The sequence below is a fragment of the Pelodiscus sinensis genome, chromosome 9 (assembly GCF_052426305.1).
Source record: "Pelodiscus sinensis isolate ZL-2025 chromosome 9, ASM5242630v1, whole genome shotgun sequence".
In the NCBI taxonomy this organism is placed as follows: Eukaryota; Metazoa; Chordata; order Testudines; family Trionychidae; genus Pelodiscus; species Pelodiscus sinensis.
The window spans coordinates 143,550-164,940 of NC_143060.1; the positions used below are offsets into that span (position 1 = coordinate 143,550).

The 21,391-nt window shown below is 49.6% G+C and overlaps 1 protein-coding gene across 2 annotated transcripts; it reads left to right on the forward strand.

Annotated features, from left to right (window-relative positions):
* The first annotated feature begins 160 nt into the window (after window positions 1–160).
* Window positions 161–21,319, forward strand: CFAP144 (cilia and flagella associated protein 144). 2 transcript variants are annotated; one of them, XM_075914609.1, is made up of 4 exons: window positions 161–297; window positions 6,569–6,628; window positions 17,232–17,335; window positions 21,020–21,319. In XM_075914609.1, the coding sequence occupies exons 1-4, from the start codon at window positions 165–167 to the stop codon at window positions 21,131–21,133; spliced, it is 411 nt and encodes a 136-aa protein (XP_075770724.1). In that variant the 5' UTR covers window positions 161–164; the 3' UTR covers window positions 21,134–21,319. The 2 variants fall into 2 exon arrangements, with proteins under 2 accessions (XP_075770724.1, XP_075770725.1); XM_075914610.1 differs by lacking the exon at window positions 6,569–6,628 and having other exon boundaries at window positions 164–297.
* Window positions 21,320–21,391: the final 72 nt, after the last annotated feature.

Consider the following 21,391-nt stretch of genomic DNA (forward strand, 5'->3'; position numbering starts at 1 on the left):
GCAGCGGGACTTTTAACTCGCCAGCCAATTGGAACAGAGGAGGGGGCGTGGCCTGAGCCGCACCTATTAGCGAACTCGCTGCCTTTGAGCCCGGATCCCGAGAGAACCGCCGTTGCCTAGGGAACAAGAGGGAAACAAACGGACTCGCTGCGCGCGGGGCCGTCATGGCGGCGCGGGCCCGAGACAAGGAGCCGCCCGACCTGGTGCATCAGAACCAGATCTTCTGCGAGACCGTCCGCAAGGAGCTGCGCTGCCAGAGGCTGCACACGGAGTACGGGCTCAACCCGCGCAAACGCGGTGAGGCGGGGCGGGGCACGAGAGCGGGTAGCCCCCTCCAGGGAGGCAAGGGGGAGGACTGAATCCCCTTTGAGATGGTGGGGAGGGGAGGCGCAAACGCGGTGAGGCGGGGCGGGGCACGAGAGCGGGTAGCCCCCTCCAGGGAGGCAAGGGGGAGGGCTGAATCCCCTTTGAGAGGTAGGGGGAGGGGAGGCGCAAACGGGGTGAGGCGGGGGGCAGGGCACGTCCCTCCAAACGGGGGGAGGCAGGAGAGCGGGTAGCCCCCTCCAGGGAGGCAAGGGGGAGGGCTGAATCCCCTTTGAGATGGTGGGGAGGGGAGGCGCAAACGCGGTGAGGCGGGGCGGGGCACGAGAGCGGGTAGCCCCCTCCAGGGAGGCAAGGGGGAGGGCTGAATCCCCTTTGAGATGGTGGGGAGGGGAGGCGCAAACGGGGTGAGGCGGGGAGCAGGGCACGTCCCTCCAAACGGGGGGAGGCAGGAGAGCGGGTAGCCCCCTCCAGGGAGGCAAGGGGGAGGGCTGAATCCCCTTTGAGAAGCGGGGAGGGGGAGGGGAGGCGCAAACGGGGTGAGGCGGGGGGCAGGGCACGTCCCTCCAAACGGGGGGAGGCAGGAGAGCGGGTAGCCCCCTCCAGGGAGGCAAGGGGGAGGACTGAATCCCCTTTGAGAGGTAGGGGGAGGGGAGGCGCAAACGGGGTGAGGCGGGGGGCAGGGCACGTCCCTCCAAACGGGGGGAGGCAGGAGAGCGGGTAGCCCCCTCCAATGAGGCAAGGGGGAGGACTGAATCCCCTTTGAGAGGTAGGGGGAGGGGAGGCGCAAACGGGGTGAGGCGGGGAGCAGGGCACGTCCCTCCAAACGGGGGGAGGCACGAGAGCGGGTAGCCCCCTCCAGGGAGGCAAGGGGGAGGGCTGAATCCCCTTTGAGATGGTGGGGAGGGGAGGCGCAAACGGGGTGAGGCGGGGGGCAGGGCACGTCCCTCCAAACGGGGGGAGGCAGGAGAGCGGGTAGCCCCCTCCAGTGAGGCAAGGGGGAGGACTGAATCCCCTTTGAGAGGTAGGGGGAGGGGAGGCGCAAACGGGGTGAGGCGGGGGGCAGGGCACGTCCCTCCAAACGGGGGGAGGCAGGAGAGCGGGTAGCCCCCTCCAATGAGGCAAGGGGGAGGGCTGAATCCCCTTTGAGATGGTGGGGAGGGGAGGCGCAAACAGGGTGAGGCGGGGGGCAGGGCACGTCCCTCCAAACGGGGGGAGGCAGGAGAGCGGGTATCCCCCTCCAGTGAGGCAAGGGGGAGGACTGAATCCCCTTTGAGAGGTAGGGGGAGGGGAGGCGCAAACGGGGTGAGGCGGGGGGCAGGGCACGTCCCTCCAAACGGGGGGAGGCAGGAGAGCGGGTAGCCCCCTCCAATGAGGCAAGGGGGAGGGCTGAATCCCCTTTGAGAAGCGGGGAGGGAAGGTGTAAAGGGGGTGAGCTATAGGTGTGGACTATGGGGTTGCCTCTACGAAGTGGATCAGGCGGGACCAGCCTGCTTTCTTGGGGAGACAGAATGCTCGGCAACATGTTCAGCTAGAGCATGGCCACCTTGTGCTGCTGAGGCACCCACATAGCCAGGTGAATTGTGGTGGATGGGGGTAGATCCAGAACCAGAGCTGGTGGCCTGGCATCACAACATTTGGGGCAAGATGGGGGGTAAGTCTTACACAATCATAGAACCAGAAGGAACCTCAAGAGGTCATCAGTTCTAGCACTCTGCACTCATGGCAGGACCAAGCACCTTCTAGACTAGGGTCAGGCAAGATTCAGCCTTTGGGCTTTCAATCTAGCCAATGTGCCCCTGCAGCACTGGGCAGCACGGCTCAAAGTCCCTAGCTCAGACCTGAGCAAAATACAGGCTGCAGACCGTATTTGGCTGGCCAAGCCTCCTGACCCGGCCCACACACACAGCAGGGAGCCTCAGACAGGCTCCTTGGTTGCTTCACCATACTTGCATGCCAATCAGAAAAGTGACTGTCTGGTTTTCTCTTTCAAAACTGAGCCCAGAGAGGAGAGGGGAAGGCTTCAGGCACTGCCCCCGCCCCCAGCACAACCCCATTGTCATTTCTGGCCAGAAACCGGCCAAACGGAGCTCCCTGCTTGAATAACAGGCAGCACATGAAGCACCATCACCTCCCTCCCCTCTGGCTCATAGTTATTCACATGTGTATATGGCTCTGCAGCCTGTCTCAGCCTGAAACTGCTGAGCTGCTAGCTGGGAGTCACCAAAGTAAGTCTCCAGTAAAAGCCTGACTCTGGCACTCTAGCCCCTCTTCCCTCCCCCCCAACCCTCTACCTCACTCCTGCACCCCAATCCCCTGCCTTGGGTCACAACCCAAACCCCTACACCCACTCCTGTACCCCAATTCATGATCTTAAGGAAAGGTAGAAGGGAGACCAGCACAATTGAGGTAATGGATTTCAGGAAAGCAGATTTTGATAAGCTCAGAGGACTTGTAGGTAAGGTCCCATGGGAAGCAAGACTGAAGGGAAAAACAACTGAGGAGAGTTGGAAGTATTTCAAAGGGACGTTGTTAAGGGCCCAAAAGCAAACAATTCCGCTGTGTAGGAAAGATAGAAAATATGGCAAAAGACCAGCTTGGCTTAACAAGGAGATCTTGCATGATCTCAAAATAAAAAAGGAGTCATATAAAAAATGGAAACTAGGACAAATAACAAAGGATGAATATAGGCAAGCAACACGGGAATGCAGGGGCAAGATTAGGAAGGCAAAGGCACAAAATGAGATCAAACTAGCTACAGGCATAAAGGGAAACAAGGAGAGCTTTTATAAACACATTAAAAGCAAGAGGAAGACCAAGGACAGGGTAGGCCCACTGCTTAGTGAGGAGGGAGAAGCAGTAACAGGAAACTTGGAAATGGCAGAGATGCTCAATGACTTCTTTGTTTCGGTCTTCACCGAGAAGTCTGGAGGTGTGCCTAACGTAGTGAATACAAGCAGAGAGAGGGTAAGTTTAGAAGATAGGATACACAAAGAACAAGTTAAAAATCACTTAGGAAAGTTAGATGTCGGCAAGTCACCAGGTCCTGATGAAATGCATCCCAGGATACTCAAGGAGCTGATAGAGGAGGTATCTGAGCCTTTAGCTATGATTTTTGAAAAATCATGGCAGACAAGGGAGATTCCAGAAGACTGGAAAAGGGCAAATATTGTGCCCATCTATAAAAAGGGGAATAAGAACAACCCAGGAAACTACAGACCGGTCAGTTTAACGTCTGTCCCAGGGAAGATAATGGAGCAGGTAATTAAGGAAATCATATGCAAACACTTGGAAGGTAATAAAGTGATAGGGAATAACCAGCATGGGTTTGTGAAGAACAAGTCATGCCAAACTAATCTGATAGCTTTCTTTGATAGGATAACGAGCCTTGTGGATAAGGGAGAAGCGGTGGATGTCATATACCTAGACTTTAGTAAGGCATTTGATACGGTCTCGCATGATATTCTTATTGATAAACTAGGTAAATATAACTTAGATAGGGCCACGATAAGGTGGGTGCATAATTGGCTGGATAACCGTAGTCAGAGAGTTGTTGTTAACGGTTCTAAATCCTGCTGGAAAGGGATAACAAGTGGAGTTCCTCAAGGGTCTGTTTTGGGACCCGTACTGTTCAATATCTTCATCAATGATGTAGATATTGGGATAGAGAGTACGCTTATTAAGTTTGCAGATGATACCAAACTGGGTGGGGTTGCGACTTCTTTGGAGGATAGGGACATAATTCAAAATGACCTTAGCAAGTTAGAGAAATGGTCAGAGGTAAACAGGATGAGGTTTAATAAAGAGAAATGCAAAGTGCTCCACTTAGGAAGGAACAATCAGTTCCATACATACAAGATGGGAAGCGACTGTCTAGGAAGGAGCATGGCGGAAAGGGATCTAGGGGTCATAGTGGACCACAAGTTGAATATGAGTCAACAGTGTGATGCTGTTGCAAAAAAAGCAAATATGATTCTAGGTTGTATCAACAGGTGTGTTGTAAGCAAAACTCGTGAAGTCATTCTGCCGCTCTACTCTGCACTAGTTAGGCCTCAGCTGGAGTACTGTGTCCAGTTCTGGGCGCCACATTTCAAGAAAGATGTGGAGAAATTGGAAAGGGTACAGAGAAGAGCGACAAGAATGATTAAAGGTTTAGAGAACATGACCTATGAAGCCAGGCTTCATGAACTGGGCTTGTTTAGTTTGGAAAAAAGAAGATTAAGGGGGGACATGATAGCGGTTTTCAAATATCTAAAAGGGTGTCACAAGGAGGAAGGCGAAAATTTGTTCCTCTTGGTTTCTGAGGACAGGACAAGGAGTAATGGGCTTAAAGTGCAGCAAGGGAGGTTTAGATTGGACATTAGGAAAAAATTCCTAACTGTCAGGGTGGTCAAATATTGGAATAAATTGCCAAGGGAGGTGGTGGAATCTCCCTCTCTGGAGATATTTAAGAACAGGTTAGATAGACATCTGTCAGGGATGGTGTAGACGGAGCTTGGTCCTGCCTTGAGGGCGGGGGGCTGGACTCGATGACCTCTCGAGGTCCCTTCCAGTCCTATTATTCTATGATTCTATTATTCTAATCCTCTGCCCCAACCCCTTCCTGCCCTAGGTCACATCCAAAGTCCCTGCACACCAGTTCTAGGTCATAACCCAAACCCCTGCACCCCAGTCCAGTGCCTCAGGTTACAACCACCTCCTTCACCTAAACTCCTTCCCAGACCCCACTCTCCCTCCTACACCCCAATCTCTTACCCCAAACTCCCTTCTGCACCTAATCTCCCTCTCAGACCATGCACTTCCTCCATTAATATCATGGAAGTGTGTGGCCCTCAACCACTTTCCAAAATCTTGGAGTGACACCACCCATCCACAATTACTGCCCACCCCTGTGCTAGCTGCTCTCTGGGGTGGGGGAAGGCTTCATGAGCTGCCTCCACATCCAGCAAAATTTCTCATTTCCTATTGGCTGGAATCTGGCAAAGGGGAGTGGAGAGATTTTGCTGGAGGGTGGAGTAGGGGCAGTGCACCCTAGCATAGATAGCCACATGAAACCGCCAGCTGAGGGCTGCTGGGAAGTTTACCTGAGAGTGCTGCTGGCTAGGAGCTGATTAGGAAAGCATCTCCCAGCCAAAGCCTGCCTCTGGCACCCTACCGCCTCCTATATCCAACTCCTTCAGGCCAGAATTCTCTCCTGCACCCATACCCCCTTCCAGACTCTACACCTGAATCCCCTGCCCCATGTCACAACTCCCTCCTTCACCCAAACTTCCTCTCAGACCCCCACACCCTCTCCTGCACCCCAGTCCTCTACCCTGAGCTCCCTTCTGCACCAAACCTCTGTCCCAGACCCTCCACCTCCGCCACAGAAAAGTGCAGCCCTTGACTACTTACCAAAATCTTGGAGTAGGCCCCCCCCCTTCAAAAAATATCACCTATCCCTGAACTAGCCTCATGTAGTCAGCCAGCTCTCTATGTTCATCCACCAACTACCCCACAGGTCACAGTTTAGGAATCAAGCAGATCAATCAGTGAAGTCTGCTCTCTGGTCACAAACAGCACATAATACCAGGGTCCCATGGTCTCAAAGCTAATTCCCTTCCGTTCCCAGGAGAAATTGGGAGACTGCCTGCATCCTCTCCCAACCTAGTCTCTTCTCCCTAAGGGTATGTCTACACTACCCCGCTAATTCGAACTAGCGGGGTAACGTAGGCATACCGCACTTGCAAATGAAGCCCGGGATTTGAATTTCCCGGGCTCCATTTGCATAAGCCAGGCGCCGCCATTTTTAAATCACGGCTGGTTCGAACCCCGTGCCGCGCGGCTACACGCGGCACGAACTAGGTAGTTCGAACTAGGCTTCCTAGTTCAAACTACCGTTACTCCTCATTCCACGAGGAGTAACGGTAGTTCAAACTAGGAAGCGTAGTTCGTGCCGCGTGTAGCCGCGCGGCACGGGGTTCGAACCAGCCGGGATTTAAAAATGGCGGCGCCCGGCTTATGCAAATGGAGCCCGGGAAATTCAAATCCCGGGCTTCATTTGCAAGTGCGGTATGCCTACATTACCCCGCTAGTTCGAGTTAGCGGGGTAGTGTAGACATACCCCCACAGCTTAAGTGAGCTGGCAGAACACTGGCTAGGGGGAGCTCGATGGACCCTTTATCATAAAACTTGTGTTTTGTCTGAAACTGCTGGTAATATTAATACCACAATAGCAACTCACATGCATCATCACATTTCTCCCCAGTTCACACGATCACCAGGAAACCAATGTCTTGGCATGATAATATAGAAGAGCCTGCGGATGGTAAGGAATCTCTGAACAGCTGTTGAAATAGTTAGATAAGGAAGTAATTATCAGAGAACTGATTTATAATCTCTTTGCATATTGTAAAATAAACTGAACTTTCTTTAACAGTTTAAAAAACACTCCTGAAAAAGATTAGAAACACTGGATATGCAAAGTGGCAGCTGCACATGAACTATTAATAAGACAGTGTTACCTATATCTTATTTTCCAGCTGGATTGACTGGACAGGATAATGTTGGACAACCTGTTAATACTTGAGGAGACAGGATTGGGAAAAGTATGAGCCAGGCCCAAGAACAAAGGAATTATCAAAGTAGTATAACGGTTCCTAATGTGTGGACCTTTGTATATTTTGTCCCCACATTTAGAGCGTCAGTTTTCTAAGAAACTAATGATGTCTTGGTGAACTTTCTGATGCACTTCTCTGCCTTTATGGGCTCAGCAATCATGAGATTAAGTGTTACAACGCCCTTTATTTTTTTCCATATAGCTCTGCCATTGAGAAGTGTAAACTTAAGAAACCAAGGAAGCACCACAGAGCCTTGAGTCAGCAGAGGGAAAGCACTAGCTGGGAAGGCCTTTGGAGAAGGCCAGTTTTTAGGCAAGAGTTGCTTGAAAAGCAGGAAGACAGAGAAGAGAGACTATGCCTAGCTTGGGACTGGGATAAAAGAAATTAATTGTTAAAGAGAGGAAGAGGGACTGGGCCCAGTTGAAACAGGACGAAGACTGAAGGATTAAGTTTTCTTTTAAAAGACTCTTTGCTAGATACAATAAATTGGATCCAAGAACAGGAATTGTTTTGAAATGCTAGTCTGTGTTGACTTTTTTAACGGGAGACCCAATTAAGGTGAAATTGAGGCAGGCTTCAGCAGAGCCATATTTGGCCAGGACAGATGTGGCTTTTGGCATACTTGCTAACTTAAAGCTTTCCAGACGTACATACAACACAGCTAACAATTGCACATAGGTGGAAATGTTGCAAAGTTAGTATCCAGGTTTCACTTTTAAATGCCAGTCAAAGGAATTTGGTGAGTATGTTGTTACTGTATAACTTAATGCTACAACAGTCAAAGGTATTATTTGGGTGAACTATATTAAAAATAGAATGTGATTAGTCTGTCAAAGCATATGCATAAGGGTACAGAGGTTAAGATGTTTATATGCAACTAACTGCTATATCCTGACTTGATTGTTTAACCATGCAAATGATAATGTTCAACTTTTTTTAATGAACTAATTATTATTCATAGATTGCAAGGCCCGAAGGGACCACTGTGGTGTTATTTAGTCTGAATTCCTGTATAATGAAGGCCATAGAACTTCCCCAAAATAATTTCTATAGAAGATCTTTTGGAGTAACTGGAACCAAAATGGGAGCCACAAGGCGCCATGGCTACGAACCCTTTAGGTCAGTGGTAGGGAACCTTTTTTTGGGTCGGGGCCCACTGACCCACAGAAAAAATCAGTTGGGGGCCACCCACAAGTGAGGAGCAAAAAGAAAAAACCCTCACTGACATGGCCCCTGACTGAGAAGGAGAAAGACACTTCCCACATTGCCCTGGCACGCCAGAGCCTAGGGGGGTTCAGGCTACTAGATTTTGTGTGCTGCAGCCTCACATGGGGATTGCAGGAGGAATGGAGTGCCAGCACAGGCTCCCCAATGCTGGAAGGAGCCCTGAGCCCCCAAGCCAGATCCAAGCAAGCCAGGGGCAGCATCCAGCACCCAGGCCTTAGGTTCCCCACCCCTGCTTTAGATAAACAAAGTGGCATGGATGTGTAGCAGCTTTCCCAAAGCAGGCTTGTGATCCACTTTGAGAAACACTGCTGCAGAGAATGCATATCTCCCACCCTCACCTCTTCGGAGAGAGGGATTCAGACTATTAAATAGGATAAGGATCTCAGTTTAAATTCAGGTTTAATATTCCCAGAGCTCATACACCAAATGGATGACACTGCATATGGAAAAAGGGCACAAGAGGCTTCATAACCAACCACAACTCACAGGATCCATGTGGCTAAAGGGGCTGTGTGCTCCCTGCTCACACACCTAGGAGCCGGGCCTGATGCCAGCCATTTCTGGGGTGCAGCACAGTCTGCAGTGCTAGGACAGGCAGGTAGCCAGGCTTAGCACCCCCATAGGTCACCTGATCACTCTGAGCAACGAGACTCAGTGCCTGAAATTCCATGACCAAATGCTGGGTTGTGACCTATAGTTTGAAAAACACTGCTTTAAATTTCCTCTAGATGTCTTCTAAGAGACAAGCAAGCAGTGGAAGTACTGGTAATTCTGCTAAGCATAAACGCATTTTTTATGTTTTATCTACTTGTGCCAATACAATAAAATTGTGTAAGAACACTAACACTTTGTTATGAAGAGAGCTGATAACCCTTAGCTAGGCACAGGCTTATAAGGGTGTATCAGTACAGTCATACATTATTAAATAGCATTGCAAGTGCTGTTCCATTTATTCGCCTCGGTGAAATAAAAATAGAGACCCACTCACTACAATATTAACCTCCTGTGGTTCAACAAATTCTTTGGTTCAGAAATGGCCAGTCCCCTGCATGCCACATGAGAGAGGTTCAACCTGTTTAGCACTAACCCTAAACTATTCCTGAAAAGAAAATAAATTATACACATAAATTCTTGCTGAGAGAAGAGGGTGATTAGGTGTGGGAAAACTAGTCCAGAATAGATGGTGAGAGGTTTGGGTCTGTGTTGAGCGATGGAGCTATAATGAAGATAGGTGGTAGGAGAGAGAAAAGGTATTGGCAAACTTGGGGAAAGAATGGGAGAAAGAAGAGCACAGGAAGCACTGGACAATGAGAGGTAGCAAAGGAAGCTGAAGAGCTAGAGAATGTCATCTTAGCTCTGAACTCCCCCCCTCCATAGGTCTAGATCTGAGAAAGATCTGAGCTCCTTTCCCTGGCCTCTCTTGTGTCCTGAGATCTGGGAAACTCTTTCCCTCATACAGTGTCTGAGTCCCCCATCCTGTCCCTCCACATGAGCCTGGCGCTCAGGGGCCCTTCACTCAGCAGGTGTCTGAGCTTCATTTTGCCCATAGTGTGAGCCAGGAAGGTGTAATGCAGATTTAAATACAGGCAGTCCCCGACTTACGTCGGATCCGCACTTACGTCGGATCCGCCCTTACGAACGGAGCTTTCTCGCCCCGGAAGTCGGGGCGAGAAAGCCCCGTTCGGAAGCTGCTCCGGTGCCCCTGGTCTGCTGGAGACCGTCTCCAGCAGACCAGGGGCCCGGGCGGGTTCCCGCGCTTCTGAGGCTTTGCCAGAGCAAAGCCTCGGAAGCGCGGGAACCCCTGCTGCTGCCACTTGAGTGCCGGTGCCTGTGGTCTGCTGGGGACGGTCCCCAGCAGACCACAGGCACCCGGACTGAAGCCGCAGCCGCGGCGGTTCCCCGCGCCTCTGAGGCTTTGCTCTGGCAAAGCCTCAGAGGCGCGGGACCCCCCCGCGGCTGCGGCTTCAGTCAGGGTGCCTGTGGTCTGCTGGGGACGGTCCCCAGCAGACCACAGGCACCCAGTCTGGAGCGGCAGCAGCGGCGGTTCCCCGCGCCTCTGAGGCTTTGCTCTGGCAAAGCCTCAGAGGCGCGGGACCCTCCCGCGGCTGCGGCTTCAGTCAGGGTGCCTGTGGTCTGCTGGGGACGGTCCCCAGCAGACCACAGGCACCCTGACTGAAGCCGCAGCCGCGGGGGGTCCCGCGCCTCAGAGGCTTTGCCAGAGCAAAGCCTCAGAGGCGCGGCACCCCGCTGCCGCTGCGGCTCTGCTCCCCGTGTCCCTGGTCTGCTGGGGGGGGGGGGGCGCAGCTAGTGTGCTCCCCCCCCCCCCCAGCAGACCAGGGTTTTGTTTTGGACTCTGGGGCAGAGCAGCTGGGGCGCTGCCGATTGGTCCTGCAGCGCCCGTGGGCACTACTGGACCAACCCGGCAGCACCCCAGCTGCTCTTCCCCAGGTCCTGATTCAGCCGCTGCTGGTCAGTTTCAGCAGCAGCTGAATCAGGACGTCTGGGGCAGAGCAGATGGGGTGCTGCTGGGTTGGTCCAGTAGCACCCCAGCTGCTCTGCCCCAGGCGTCCCCAAGTCAGCTTCTGCTGAAACTGACCAGCGCTGACTACAGGAAGCCCCAGGCAGAGTTGCTCTGCCCCGGGCTTCCTGGAATCAGTTGCTGATCAGTTTCAGCAGCAGCTGACTTGGGGACGCCTGGGGTTCTTAAGTTGATTCTGTATGTAAGTCAGAACTGGCGGTCAGTTTCAGCAGTGTCTGAATCTGGACGCCAGTTCCGACTTACATACAGATTCAACTTAAGAACAAACCTACAGTCCCTATCTTGTACGTAACCCGGGGACTGCCTGTATCTGAAATACAGGAAATAAATAGTTAAGGTAACATCATCCCAGTATGGGTGTGGCCAGAATACATGTAGGGAGCCCTCTGTATAGAGGGTGACAGACTGGGTGGGCATAGGGCAGGGTGGGCAAAAGGTGGCTTATGGTCCAGATTTGGCCAACCAATCCACTGGATCTGGACTGTGGCCACCTTGCCAGCACCCTCACTACACAGTAGCTCATGTTGTTTTAAACAGGCTGCTAATTGCTCTGAAAGTTGGGGAGGGTTGGGAGAATTTGCACATTGTCCCTGCCCCCAGCAAAATCCCTCAGGTCCCACTGGCTAATTTCTGAGAAATTTTGCTGGAGGCAGGGGCAGACCGAAGCCTCTTTTCTCCCACTGCTGGAGCAGAGCCACGTGGAGTAGCCAGCACAGCAGACAGGCATGAAGCCTGCCTCACGTTCCTGCTGGGCTGCTGGCTGGCAGCCAACTAGGTAAGAATCTCCCAGCTAGAGCCTGCCTCTGGTGCACACACGCACACACACACCTTCCTCCCCAACTTCTTGCCCCACATCACCAGCGCCCCCAACCGTAGGTTACCACTCAAGCCCTCTGTATCCCCTCTCCCCCTCTCCTTCAGGTCACAACTCCTGTCCAGACTCTGCACTCCCTCCAACCCTCCTCCCCCAGACCAGAATCCTGTCCCTGCACTCTTACCCCTCCTGGACCCTGGACCAGATCGTAACCTCTCCCCCCCCACCACACTTTATCCAATTTCCCTCAGACTCCACATCCCCTCCTACCACCCAGTCCTATGTCCCAAGTTCCTTTCTGCACCCAACTTCCATCCCTGACCCTACACCCCCTCCACAGAAGTGTGGACTTTGCGCCAGAAGGAATTGCCGTTATTCCTGAAAATAATCAGCATAGTGGCATTGCGCAAGAGGGTTTTTCTTGCGCAAGAAGGGGCAGTGTAGACGTTCCTTCAGGCGCAAGAGCCTCTTCTGCAAAAATGGTGGCTCATTAGGTATGCAAATGAGGCTCAGCGCTATTCCACGCTTAGCCTCATTTGCATATTTCTGGTGCAAGAAGCTGCCAGTGTAGACATAGCCTTGGAGTGGACCCACATTAAAAATTATTGCCCACCCCAGCCTAGGGCATGGCTGGGGGAAGATGGACTGAAGTGGGGCCAAAGGGTTCAGGTGTGGGTGGCCAGATGGCAATTAGAAGGATGGGCCCGGATGACCAGATTCATGTTCAACCCTTTGGTAACCTACTGCATGTGATAGATGTACGTGGCACAGAGGACATGAGACCAGCAAGGTGCAGTTTACTTGCAGTGCTGTGTAATAACTTAATGCAGTGTTTCGCAAAGTGGTTTGTGAAACCACTTTGAGAAACCTGCTAACTAGCCGCTCCGGTGGGTTTCCTTACCAGCGCTGTGGCCACTGAGCCTCACAGCTCCTGTTGGCTCTGGTTCACCATTTGCAGCCAACGGGACCCAGGAAAAGTGGCTCCCTCTTCATTAAGCCACCCCTGTCCTTGGTCTTCCTCTTGCTTCTAATACATTTGTAGAATGTTTTCTTGTTACCCTTTATATGCCTAGCTAGTTTGATCTCATTTTGTGCCCTTTCCTTTCTAATCTTGCCCCTGCATACTTGTATTATTTGCTTATATTTTACCTTTGAACTTGGACCTAATTTCCACTTTTTATAGGACTCCTTTTTGATTGTTAGAGCATCAGCCAGGGTGGTCTTTTTCCATACCGCCTATCTTTTCTATGTAATGGAATAGCATACTCTTGCGCCCTTAATAATGTCACTTTGAACAACTGCCAACTGTTTTTCCTCATCCTTGCTTCTCCTGGGACCTAACCTGCCTGCTCCCTGAGTTTACTAAAGTCTGTCTTCTTGAAATCCATTTTCTTTATTTTGCTGTTCTCTTCTAGCATTCCTTAGAATTATGAACTCTGTCATTTCATGATCACTTTCACTCAAGTTGCCTTCCACTTTCAAATTCTCAACCAGTTCCTCCCTATTTAAAATCAAATCTAGAAAAGCCTCCCTCCAGTAGCTTTCTTCCATTCTGAAATAAAATGTCTCCAGTGTATCCCAAGGTCTTGTTTGATAACACAACAGGGCAAAGATTATTTTTCAAGTAAATGGCTGGGTAGTTGAAGTCCCCCATCACCACCAAGTATGTGCTTTGGATGATTTTCTTAGCTGTCTCTTTTCTTTGGTTAGGTAGTCTGTAAGACCACACCATGACTTCACCCACTTTTTACCTTACCCAGAGACTCTCAACAAGTCTGTCTCCTATGTCCATCTGAACCTCTTTCCAAGTATGTACATTTTTAATATATAAGGCAATACCTTCTCCCTTTTTTCTCCTGTGTATCCTTCCTGAGCAAGCTATACCTTTCTGTACCAAATATTCCAATCATGTGTATTATCCCATCAAGTCTCCATGGTACCAACTATGTCAGTTGTATTTATTTACTAGCATTTCAAGTACTTCCTGCTTATTCCCCATACTTCTTACATTTGTATTAAGACAGCTAATATACTGGTTTGATTTTGCCCCCCCTCCCCCTCCATTTCTGCCTTGTCTCCTTTATCCCTACTGTTATAGTCCATATTCCTCCCAATTTCTGACTTGTCTCCCAGGTCTCCATGTCTTTCCCCTGGCCCCATCAAACCTTATTTGATTGGGAGGATCAAAGAAAACACTACTTGCTCCCAAAACTCCCTCACCTGTATTCCCAGTGTCCTGTAGTCACGTTTGATCTGCTCAAGATCACACCTTGCAATATCATTAGTGCCCACATGTATGAGTAGCATGGAATTGTAGTCAGAGGGCTGAATGAGCTGCTGTAATGTCTCAGATACAGGCCCCTGACGCAGGTCTGCCCACTATTCTGGGTTCAAGACTGGCCGCTAAGGTAGCGGCAACAGACAAGGTTTTCTTTTACTCCCAGTCTGGCAACTTCTTCTCTGGGCCACTTCCCCAAAAGATCCCTCTAGCCATCTTTCCTCTGGCACCTGAACAACCCATCCTGCTCCTCCAAGGCATTCTGTGCCGTTCTCACAGTCCAAAGGTCTCACAGCTTCACCTCATTCCCAACTCTTCCACACCCACTGCCCTCTTCAGGAAGCCTTTATAACAGGGGTGGGCAATAGTTTTAGTGGGGGCCCACTCCAAGATTTTGGTAATCAGTCAAGGGCCACACTTCTATGGAGGGGGTATGGGGTCTGGAACAGTGGGGAACTGGAACAGTGGGTGCAGAAGAGAGTTTGGGATAGAGGACTGGGGTGCAGGAGGAAGTGTAGGGTCTGAGAGGGAGTTTGGTTGAAGGAGGGGGTTATGATCTGGAGCAGAGGCTTGGGGATGCAGAGTCTGGGTGGGGGGGAGGGAAGGGTGCAGGTGAGGATTCTGGCCTGGGGGAAGAGGGTAGGAGCGGTTGCAGGGGCTGGGAGGGAGTTATGACCTGGACAAGGCAGGGAGAAGAAATAGAGGGTTTGGTTGATGTCCTGGGGCAGGTAGTTGGGGAGAGAGAGGGTGGGTTGCTAGAGGCAGACTGTGGTTGGGAGTCTCTTACCTAAGTATCAGAGGGGTAGCCGTGTTAGTCTGAATCTGCAAAAGCGACGAGGAGTCCTGTGGCACCTTATAGACTAACTGAAATTCAGTTAGTCTATAAGGTGCCACAGGACTCCTCGTCGCTCTTACCTAAGTGGCTCCCAGCTAGCAGCCCAGCAGGAACCAGAGACAGGTACCATGCCTGTCTGCTGGGCAGGTTACTCCACGTAGCTCTGCTCCAGCACTGGGAGGGAGGGAAGGAAGCTTCACTTTACCTCTTCCTCCAGCAGTTTTTCAGCTCCTAGGATGTGTCTAGACTACAGGGTTTTGTCGACAAAAATGGACTTTTGTCGACAAAATTATACCTGCGTCTACACTGCCACTGAGTTCTGTCAACATAACAGCGACAGAACTCAGCAATTTTGTCGACGGCTGTAAACCTCATTCTACGAGGAATAACGCCTTTTGTCGACAGAGTTCTGTTGACAGAAGGCGTTATTGCATCTTCACTGTCATGTCGACAAAGTGGCTTGCTTTGTCGACAGAACTGGCTGTAGTCTAGATGCTCTTTGTCGACAGAAGCTTTGTTGACAGTATCTGTCGACAAAACTTCTGTCGATAAAAGCCTGTAGTCTATACACACCCCTATTGTCCAGAAACATGCCAATGGAAGCTGAGGGATTTTGCTGGGGGCAGGAACAGCACACACATTCTCCCATCCCTCCCCAGCTTGCAGAGCAATTAGTAACCACCTGTTTAAAACAGTATAAGCTGCTGTGTAGTTAGGGTGCTGGCAAGACGACCACAGGCCGCATCTAGCTGCTAGCTGTCTCTTGCCTACCCCTGCCTTATAAAAAGCCTTAGTGGGCCTCTGGTTATTAGCCTGCTGCTTCTGGCATGCTCTTAGTTGGCCCCAGGTGCCTGCCTGATTATACTGCACAAAGTTTGACTCTGTTTACTCAGTGAAGAGAAAACTATTTACCCAGAGCCCTACATACCTGCCCTCCATTAGAAGGCAGCAGCCAGCTGGTCAGGGTCTGTCACACTGACTACACACACAGGAGACCGGAGTAGTGTTGGCGCATATCCATTTTAGCAGTACTCTCTATTCCTACATCCATGTCATTAATAAAGATGTTAAATAACACTGAACCCAGAACAGATGCCCGTGGAACTCTACTAGAGATCATCTTTCAATCTAACATTAATTCCATGAATAATCTGTGGTTGCTTAGTCAATTATGGTCACTTGATAGCAGTTCTGCCACGCCCAGCCCACACATCTCCATCTTATTTATCAGAATGGCATGTGGGACTATGTCCAAAGCCTTGCTTGAGTCTAGTCCGTCACATTCCCTCTGACAGCTTAACTGGTTTACTGGATAAAGAAGGAACTCAGGTTTGTTTGCTATTATTTATTCAAAGCCACGCTGTATGCTAGTAATAATTACCCCTTCGTCCTCTGCATATTCAAAAAAAGAATGTTTTATATGTTGCTGTAATAGCTTACCAGGTATCAAAAATCAGGCTGACCCATTTATAGTTCCCTGGCTCCTCCTTTTTCCCCTTTTAAAGATAAATAGTATGTTAATCTCTATCAGTTTCCCAGGATGTCTCCTGTCATCCATGAGTTTCCAAAATTGGTCACTTTTATTAGAAGAATTAAGCCCTTCTTAAATGCAAAACTCACCTTTAACTATTCAGTCATTATTGCCATCTCAGGGGGACCAGACTTAATGACCTGTTACAGTCCTTTCCAAACCTACATTTTTATTATTTTATAACTGTGTATGCACATGGCTTTGCACAGTGAGAGAGCAGCCTGTGGGACAAGGCACTGACCTGGCTTATAAAATTTCACACAGACACAAGTTAACGTAAGTATGAACTGGTTTCCTGAAGTCACAGATCAGGAAGTAAGAACTGGAATAGTAAGGTACCAGGTTACAAGAAAATAACATATGAATGTCAATTGGCAGGATAGGGAGAGGTGGCTGACAGCAAACAGTGTGAGTATGAGGGGCTGTTGTGTAGGAGACAAGGATGACAGAATAGACGAACAGTGGCTATACCACAGCCTTGCACAGGACCAGTCACTGAAGTACAGAAACAGACTTATTTCACTGTTGGCCTCTTGTCTCTCTCTTTTAGGCTGCGTCTAGACTGGCATGATTTTGCGGAAATACTTTTAATGGAAAAGTTTTTCCGTTAAAAGTATTTCCGCAAAAGCATGTCTAGATTGGCATGGATGCTTTTGCGCAAAAGCATCCATGGCCAGTCTAGATGCGATTTTACGCAAGAAAGCCCCGATCGCCATTTTAGCCATCAGGGATTCTTTGCGCAAAACAATTCTTTCCTGTCTACACTGGCCCTCTTGAGCAAGTATTCTTGCGCAAGAGGGCTTTTTACTAAGCGGGAGCGTGAACGTATTTGCGCAAGAAGCACTGATTTTGTATATTACAAAGTTAGTGCTCTTGCGCAAATTCAAGTGGCCAGTGTAGACAGCTGGCAAGTTTTTGCGCAAAAGCAGTCAATCTACACACACCTTAGAGTATAAGCTCCTCAGGGTAATGTCCAAATCTTCCCTTATGTCCAACACAAACACTTAATTATTTGATCTAGTTTCTACACTCTGGTTTAAAATACTCCCCTCTCCCCATATACCCTTTTTTTCCCTTAATCCAACAGCCAAGTTTCTGAATCTTATTCACTATGCTGCACTGGAGCCAACCAAGAAATACACAGAACCACAGACAGAGAGCCAGGAAATTGGCTGGAACACCACTCCCTTGGTGAGTAGGATCCCTAAAGGCTTTATCTGGAGTACAAAAAGTAGCAGCTCAATGTAGGCTTTTGAACTTATTTCTGTGTGAGGAATAAACCTGGAACAAGATAAATTGCAACAAATATAACCAATGGAACAGAGAAGCCTGGGAAACAGGAATGGTTGGGAAAGAGCTAAGATGCTAGTCAGTAGCAAACATTAATTTTTAGTAGAAACTGGTGGAGCATACTGCCCAACTCAGAGGTCCCAAGGGATACTGGACTTGTGGCTCTACCCCCACTCCACCTCTTTCCACTTCCTCCCCCTGCTGCTTCTTATCCCTGCTGTTTCTGCTCCTGCATGCTGCTGAACAGCTGATTGTGGTGGCCAAGAGGCACTGGAAAGGGAAGAATCTTAACCACAGTGCTGACAGTGGGTTTTTGAGCACCCAGGCTGTGTCTTCATTGGCAAGATTTTGTGCAAAAGCAGTTGCTTTTGCGCAAAATCTTGCCGCCTGTCTACACTGGCCGTGAGTATTTGCGCAAGAACACTGACGCTGTAATGTACAAAATCAGTGCTGTTTGCGCAAATACTCTGATGCTCCCGCTCAGGGATAAACCCGCTTGCACAAGTATTCTTGCACAAGAGGCCAGTGTAGACAGGCAACGTTAATTTCTTGTGCAAGAAAGCCCGATGGCTAAAATGGCCATGAGAGTTTTCTTGCGTAAGACAGCGTCTACACTGGCACGGATGCTTTTGCGCAAAAGCACATCTCTTGTGCAAAAGCACATGCCAGTGTAGACGCTCTCTTGCGCAAATACTTTTAACGGGAAAAACTCTTCTGTTAAAAGTATTTGTGCAAAATCTTGCCAGTGTAGACATAGCCCCACTGTTTTACTCCCATGAGTGCTTGAGCCCCAGAGCACCACAGATGCACCCTGCGTCTAAAGCCCAACCTGCATAGGCGCTGCACAGTAGAGAGCAGTGTTCCCTCTATTTTTTCTATCAATGTGCAGAATACATTTTGTTATGTACACCAAACCAAGTCCAGATGTGCACACCAACAGAAACACATGATATCAGTTGTGGATGTGGTGCTAATCAATTGGGAAGCACCTGAATCTCTGCTGGGTGGCCACCCAAATGCTCAGCTTACAGGGAACATTACTAGAGGTGAAGTGATAGGTCCCCGTCCCCCACTCTGGGTATGTCTACACAGTGGGACTATTTCAGGATACTTGAAGTATCCCGAAACAGTTACACCACGTCTTTTGAATGTGCCCGCTATTTCAAGATAGCACACCTGCTATTCAAGGCCTGTTTTGGCCCCCCCCTCCCAGCAGACCAGGCTTTTCTTGCCTACCCCTGGGGTAGAGCAGCTGGGGGCTGCCGGGTTGGTCCGGAGCGGCAGCACCCCAGCTGCTCTGCCCCAGGCATCCTGATTCAGCCACTGCTGGTCAGTTTCAGCAGCGGCTGAATCAGGACGCCTGGGGCAGAGCAGCTGGGGTGCTGCTGGGTTGCTCCAGTAGTGCCGAGGAGCCGTGCTACTGGAGCAACCCAGCAGCACCCCAGCTGCTCTGCCCCAGGCGTCCCCAAGTCAGCCGCTGCTGAAACTGACCAGCGGCTGACTACAGGAAGCCCGAGGCAGAGTTGCTCTGCCCCAGGCTTCCTGGAATCAGCCACTGATCAGTTTCAGCAGCAGCTGACTTGGGGATGCCTGGGTTTCTTAAGTTGAATCTGTATGTAAGTCAGAACTGGCGTCCAGATTCAGCCGCGGTTGAAACTGATCAGTTTCAGCAGCGGCTGACGCCAGTTCCGACTTACATACAGATTCAACTTAAGAACAAACCTACAGTCCCTATCTTGTACGTAACCCGAGGACTGCCTGTACATGTTTTTGGAAACCAACTGCTGACAGAACATAGAACTGATATAATTTTATTTGTTTAAAAGAGTGGAAAAGGAACAGCTAGGCAGTCAGTGGCATAGAGGGAGAGTTTTTAAATGGATAATACCTGCATACAGGCTATCACTAAGAGGTGACAAGGTGTATAGCATGCAAAAAAAGAAACCATTTCTGGCAACAGAGATTTTTATATTGAGCAAGTCATGATTCACACTGCCTGTTTGCCACCAGAAACCCTGACCTCTAGTCTGCTTTCCTGCACAACTCACCTCTCCTTGTTACCGACACCTGATTTGATTGAAACATTACCAATCACACATACACTTTATACTCCATGCACCTCGCACAGTCCTGTTGACTAAGTGATATGTTTATACTAGAAATACTCACGGCAAAGTAGGCTAGTTAGTGGGCCTTACAAGTGGCCCTCCATCTCAGTGGGCCATAATACTATGGTAACCAAGACAGTCTCCCAGGATAGAATGATTTTGTTAACTCTGCTTGCATCCCTACAATTTGCAGTGTGCTAAATGACCCGTAGAAGTACTTTGATTGGATGCAGAGGGAGCACACAGCTCTCACATGTTATGTGCTATCAGCATACACCTCAATTCAAGTGCCTTGCTTTAAGTGCATGTCACTTGTATCATACCTGTAGTGGAAAAACCCTACGTGGACAAAAACCAGCAGAATCTGGCCACCCTCTGCATTGGCAGCAGTAAACAAAATGTCTTGAGGGTCACGCATAGAACCTCAATGGGCCGCATGAGGCTGTTGAGCCGCAGGTTACCCGTCACTGCTTTAAAACATTAGCCCTGCAACAGAGCTGCAGCATGAGGGATCCCAATCTTGCATTAAACAATTGTTAACAGTTCCAGCTCCAGAAACAGTAATGCTATAGGTGGGTCAGAGTTATTGGTGACACTGCATGAGCTACAAAAGACACAGCTTGACTTTCAGGTCACTGACTGAAGTTGCAGGACTAGCAGCAAGTGGGGTGGGTGGGAGAATTACATCTAGAACTGAGCACCTCTACACTATAGTTAGACATAAACCAAGGAACTCTCAGTACCATTTTTACATAATCACTATAGAAGAAGTGGTTACCAAAAAACAAATGAAGTTTTTTTTGTGGGCACCTTGGAACTGTACCAATCCTAGAATGAAGAGCTGATGAACCCAGGCTGGTATGGTAAATCTTTTCTATTGCTTTTATCTTAGTGGTGATAAGCCAATAACATCCAATATGAGATTCAGTTATCTTATTAATCATATAGGCTGCGTCTAGACTGGCGTGATTTTGCGGAAATACTTTTAACGGAAAAGTTTTCCGTTAAAAGAATTTCCGCAAAAGCGCGTCTAGATTGGCACGGATGCTTTTGCACAAAAGCATCCATGGCCAGTTTAGACGCGATTTTGCGCGAGAGAGCCCCGATCACCATTTTAGCCGTCGGGGATTTTTTTGCACAAAACAGTTCTTCCCTGTCTACACTGGCCCTCTTGTGCATGTAGTCTCGCGCAAGAGGGCTTTTTCCCGAGCGGGAGCATGAAAGTATTTGCGCAAGCACTGATTTTGTATATTACAAAGTCAGTGCTCTTGCGCAAATTCAAGCGGCCAGTGTAGACAGCTGGCAAGTTTTTGCGCAAAAGCATTTGCTTTTGCGCAAAATCTTACCAGTCTAGACACACCCATAGTCTCTAGCCATGCAGCAGAAAGTTGTGGCAACTGACTCCTTGCATCTTTGATTTCAAAGAGAACATCTCCTGGAGACACTCCTTATGCTTTGACCATTTTCTCTTCCACAGGTTAGTGTGGACCGCACCGACCGCAGACTGTACTTCCCGTGCCGGAACACTGAGATCACCAAGTACATGGCTGCCATGTGGCGTCTGAAGGAGCAGAGTGAGAACATGCAGTAGGGTGGTAGTAGCAATACTGCTTCACTAGGCAGAACTACGTGGTGTTGGAGTGTCTAAGGAACGTTGCCATCTTCTCGCTGCCACAAGTAGTCCTGGAGATTTCTGAGCAAGGGAGGAGGAATTGCTGGCTAGATCATACCTCCTGGTAGCCAACAGCAGTTACAGAAATAAACCATGTGAAAGTTCTGCTTCTACCTCTTACTGCTCTCATCCAAGTGGCTGTACTAGCAACCTGCAAAAGGCTCTACAGGCTCTGGG

What these genes read in the sequence shown, in the direction of transcription:
- CFAP144 (XM_075914609.1), top strand. Translation starts at nt 165, where the DNA reads ATGGCGGCGCGGGCCCGAGACAAGGAGCCGCCCGACCTGGTGCATCAG. An exon ending in TATAGAAGAGCCTGCGGATG is followed by an intron (nt 6,629 to 17,231) that starts GTAAGGAATCTC and finishes TTAATCCAACAG; the next exon opens with CCAAGTTTCTGAATCTTATT. An exon ending in GCTGGAACACCACTCCCTTG is followed by an intron (nt 17,336 to 21,019) that starts GTGAGTAGGATC and finishes TCTCTTCCACAG; the next exon opens with GTTAGTGTGGACCGCACCGA.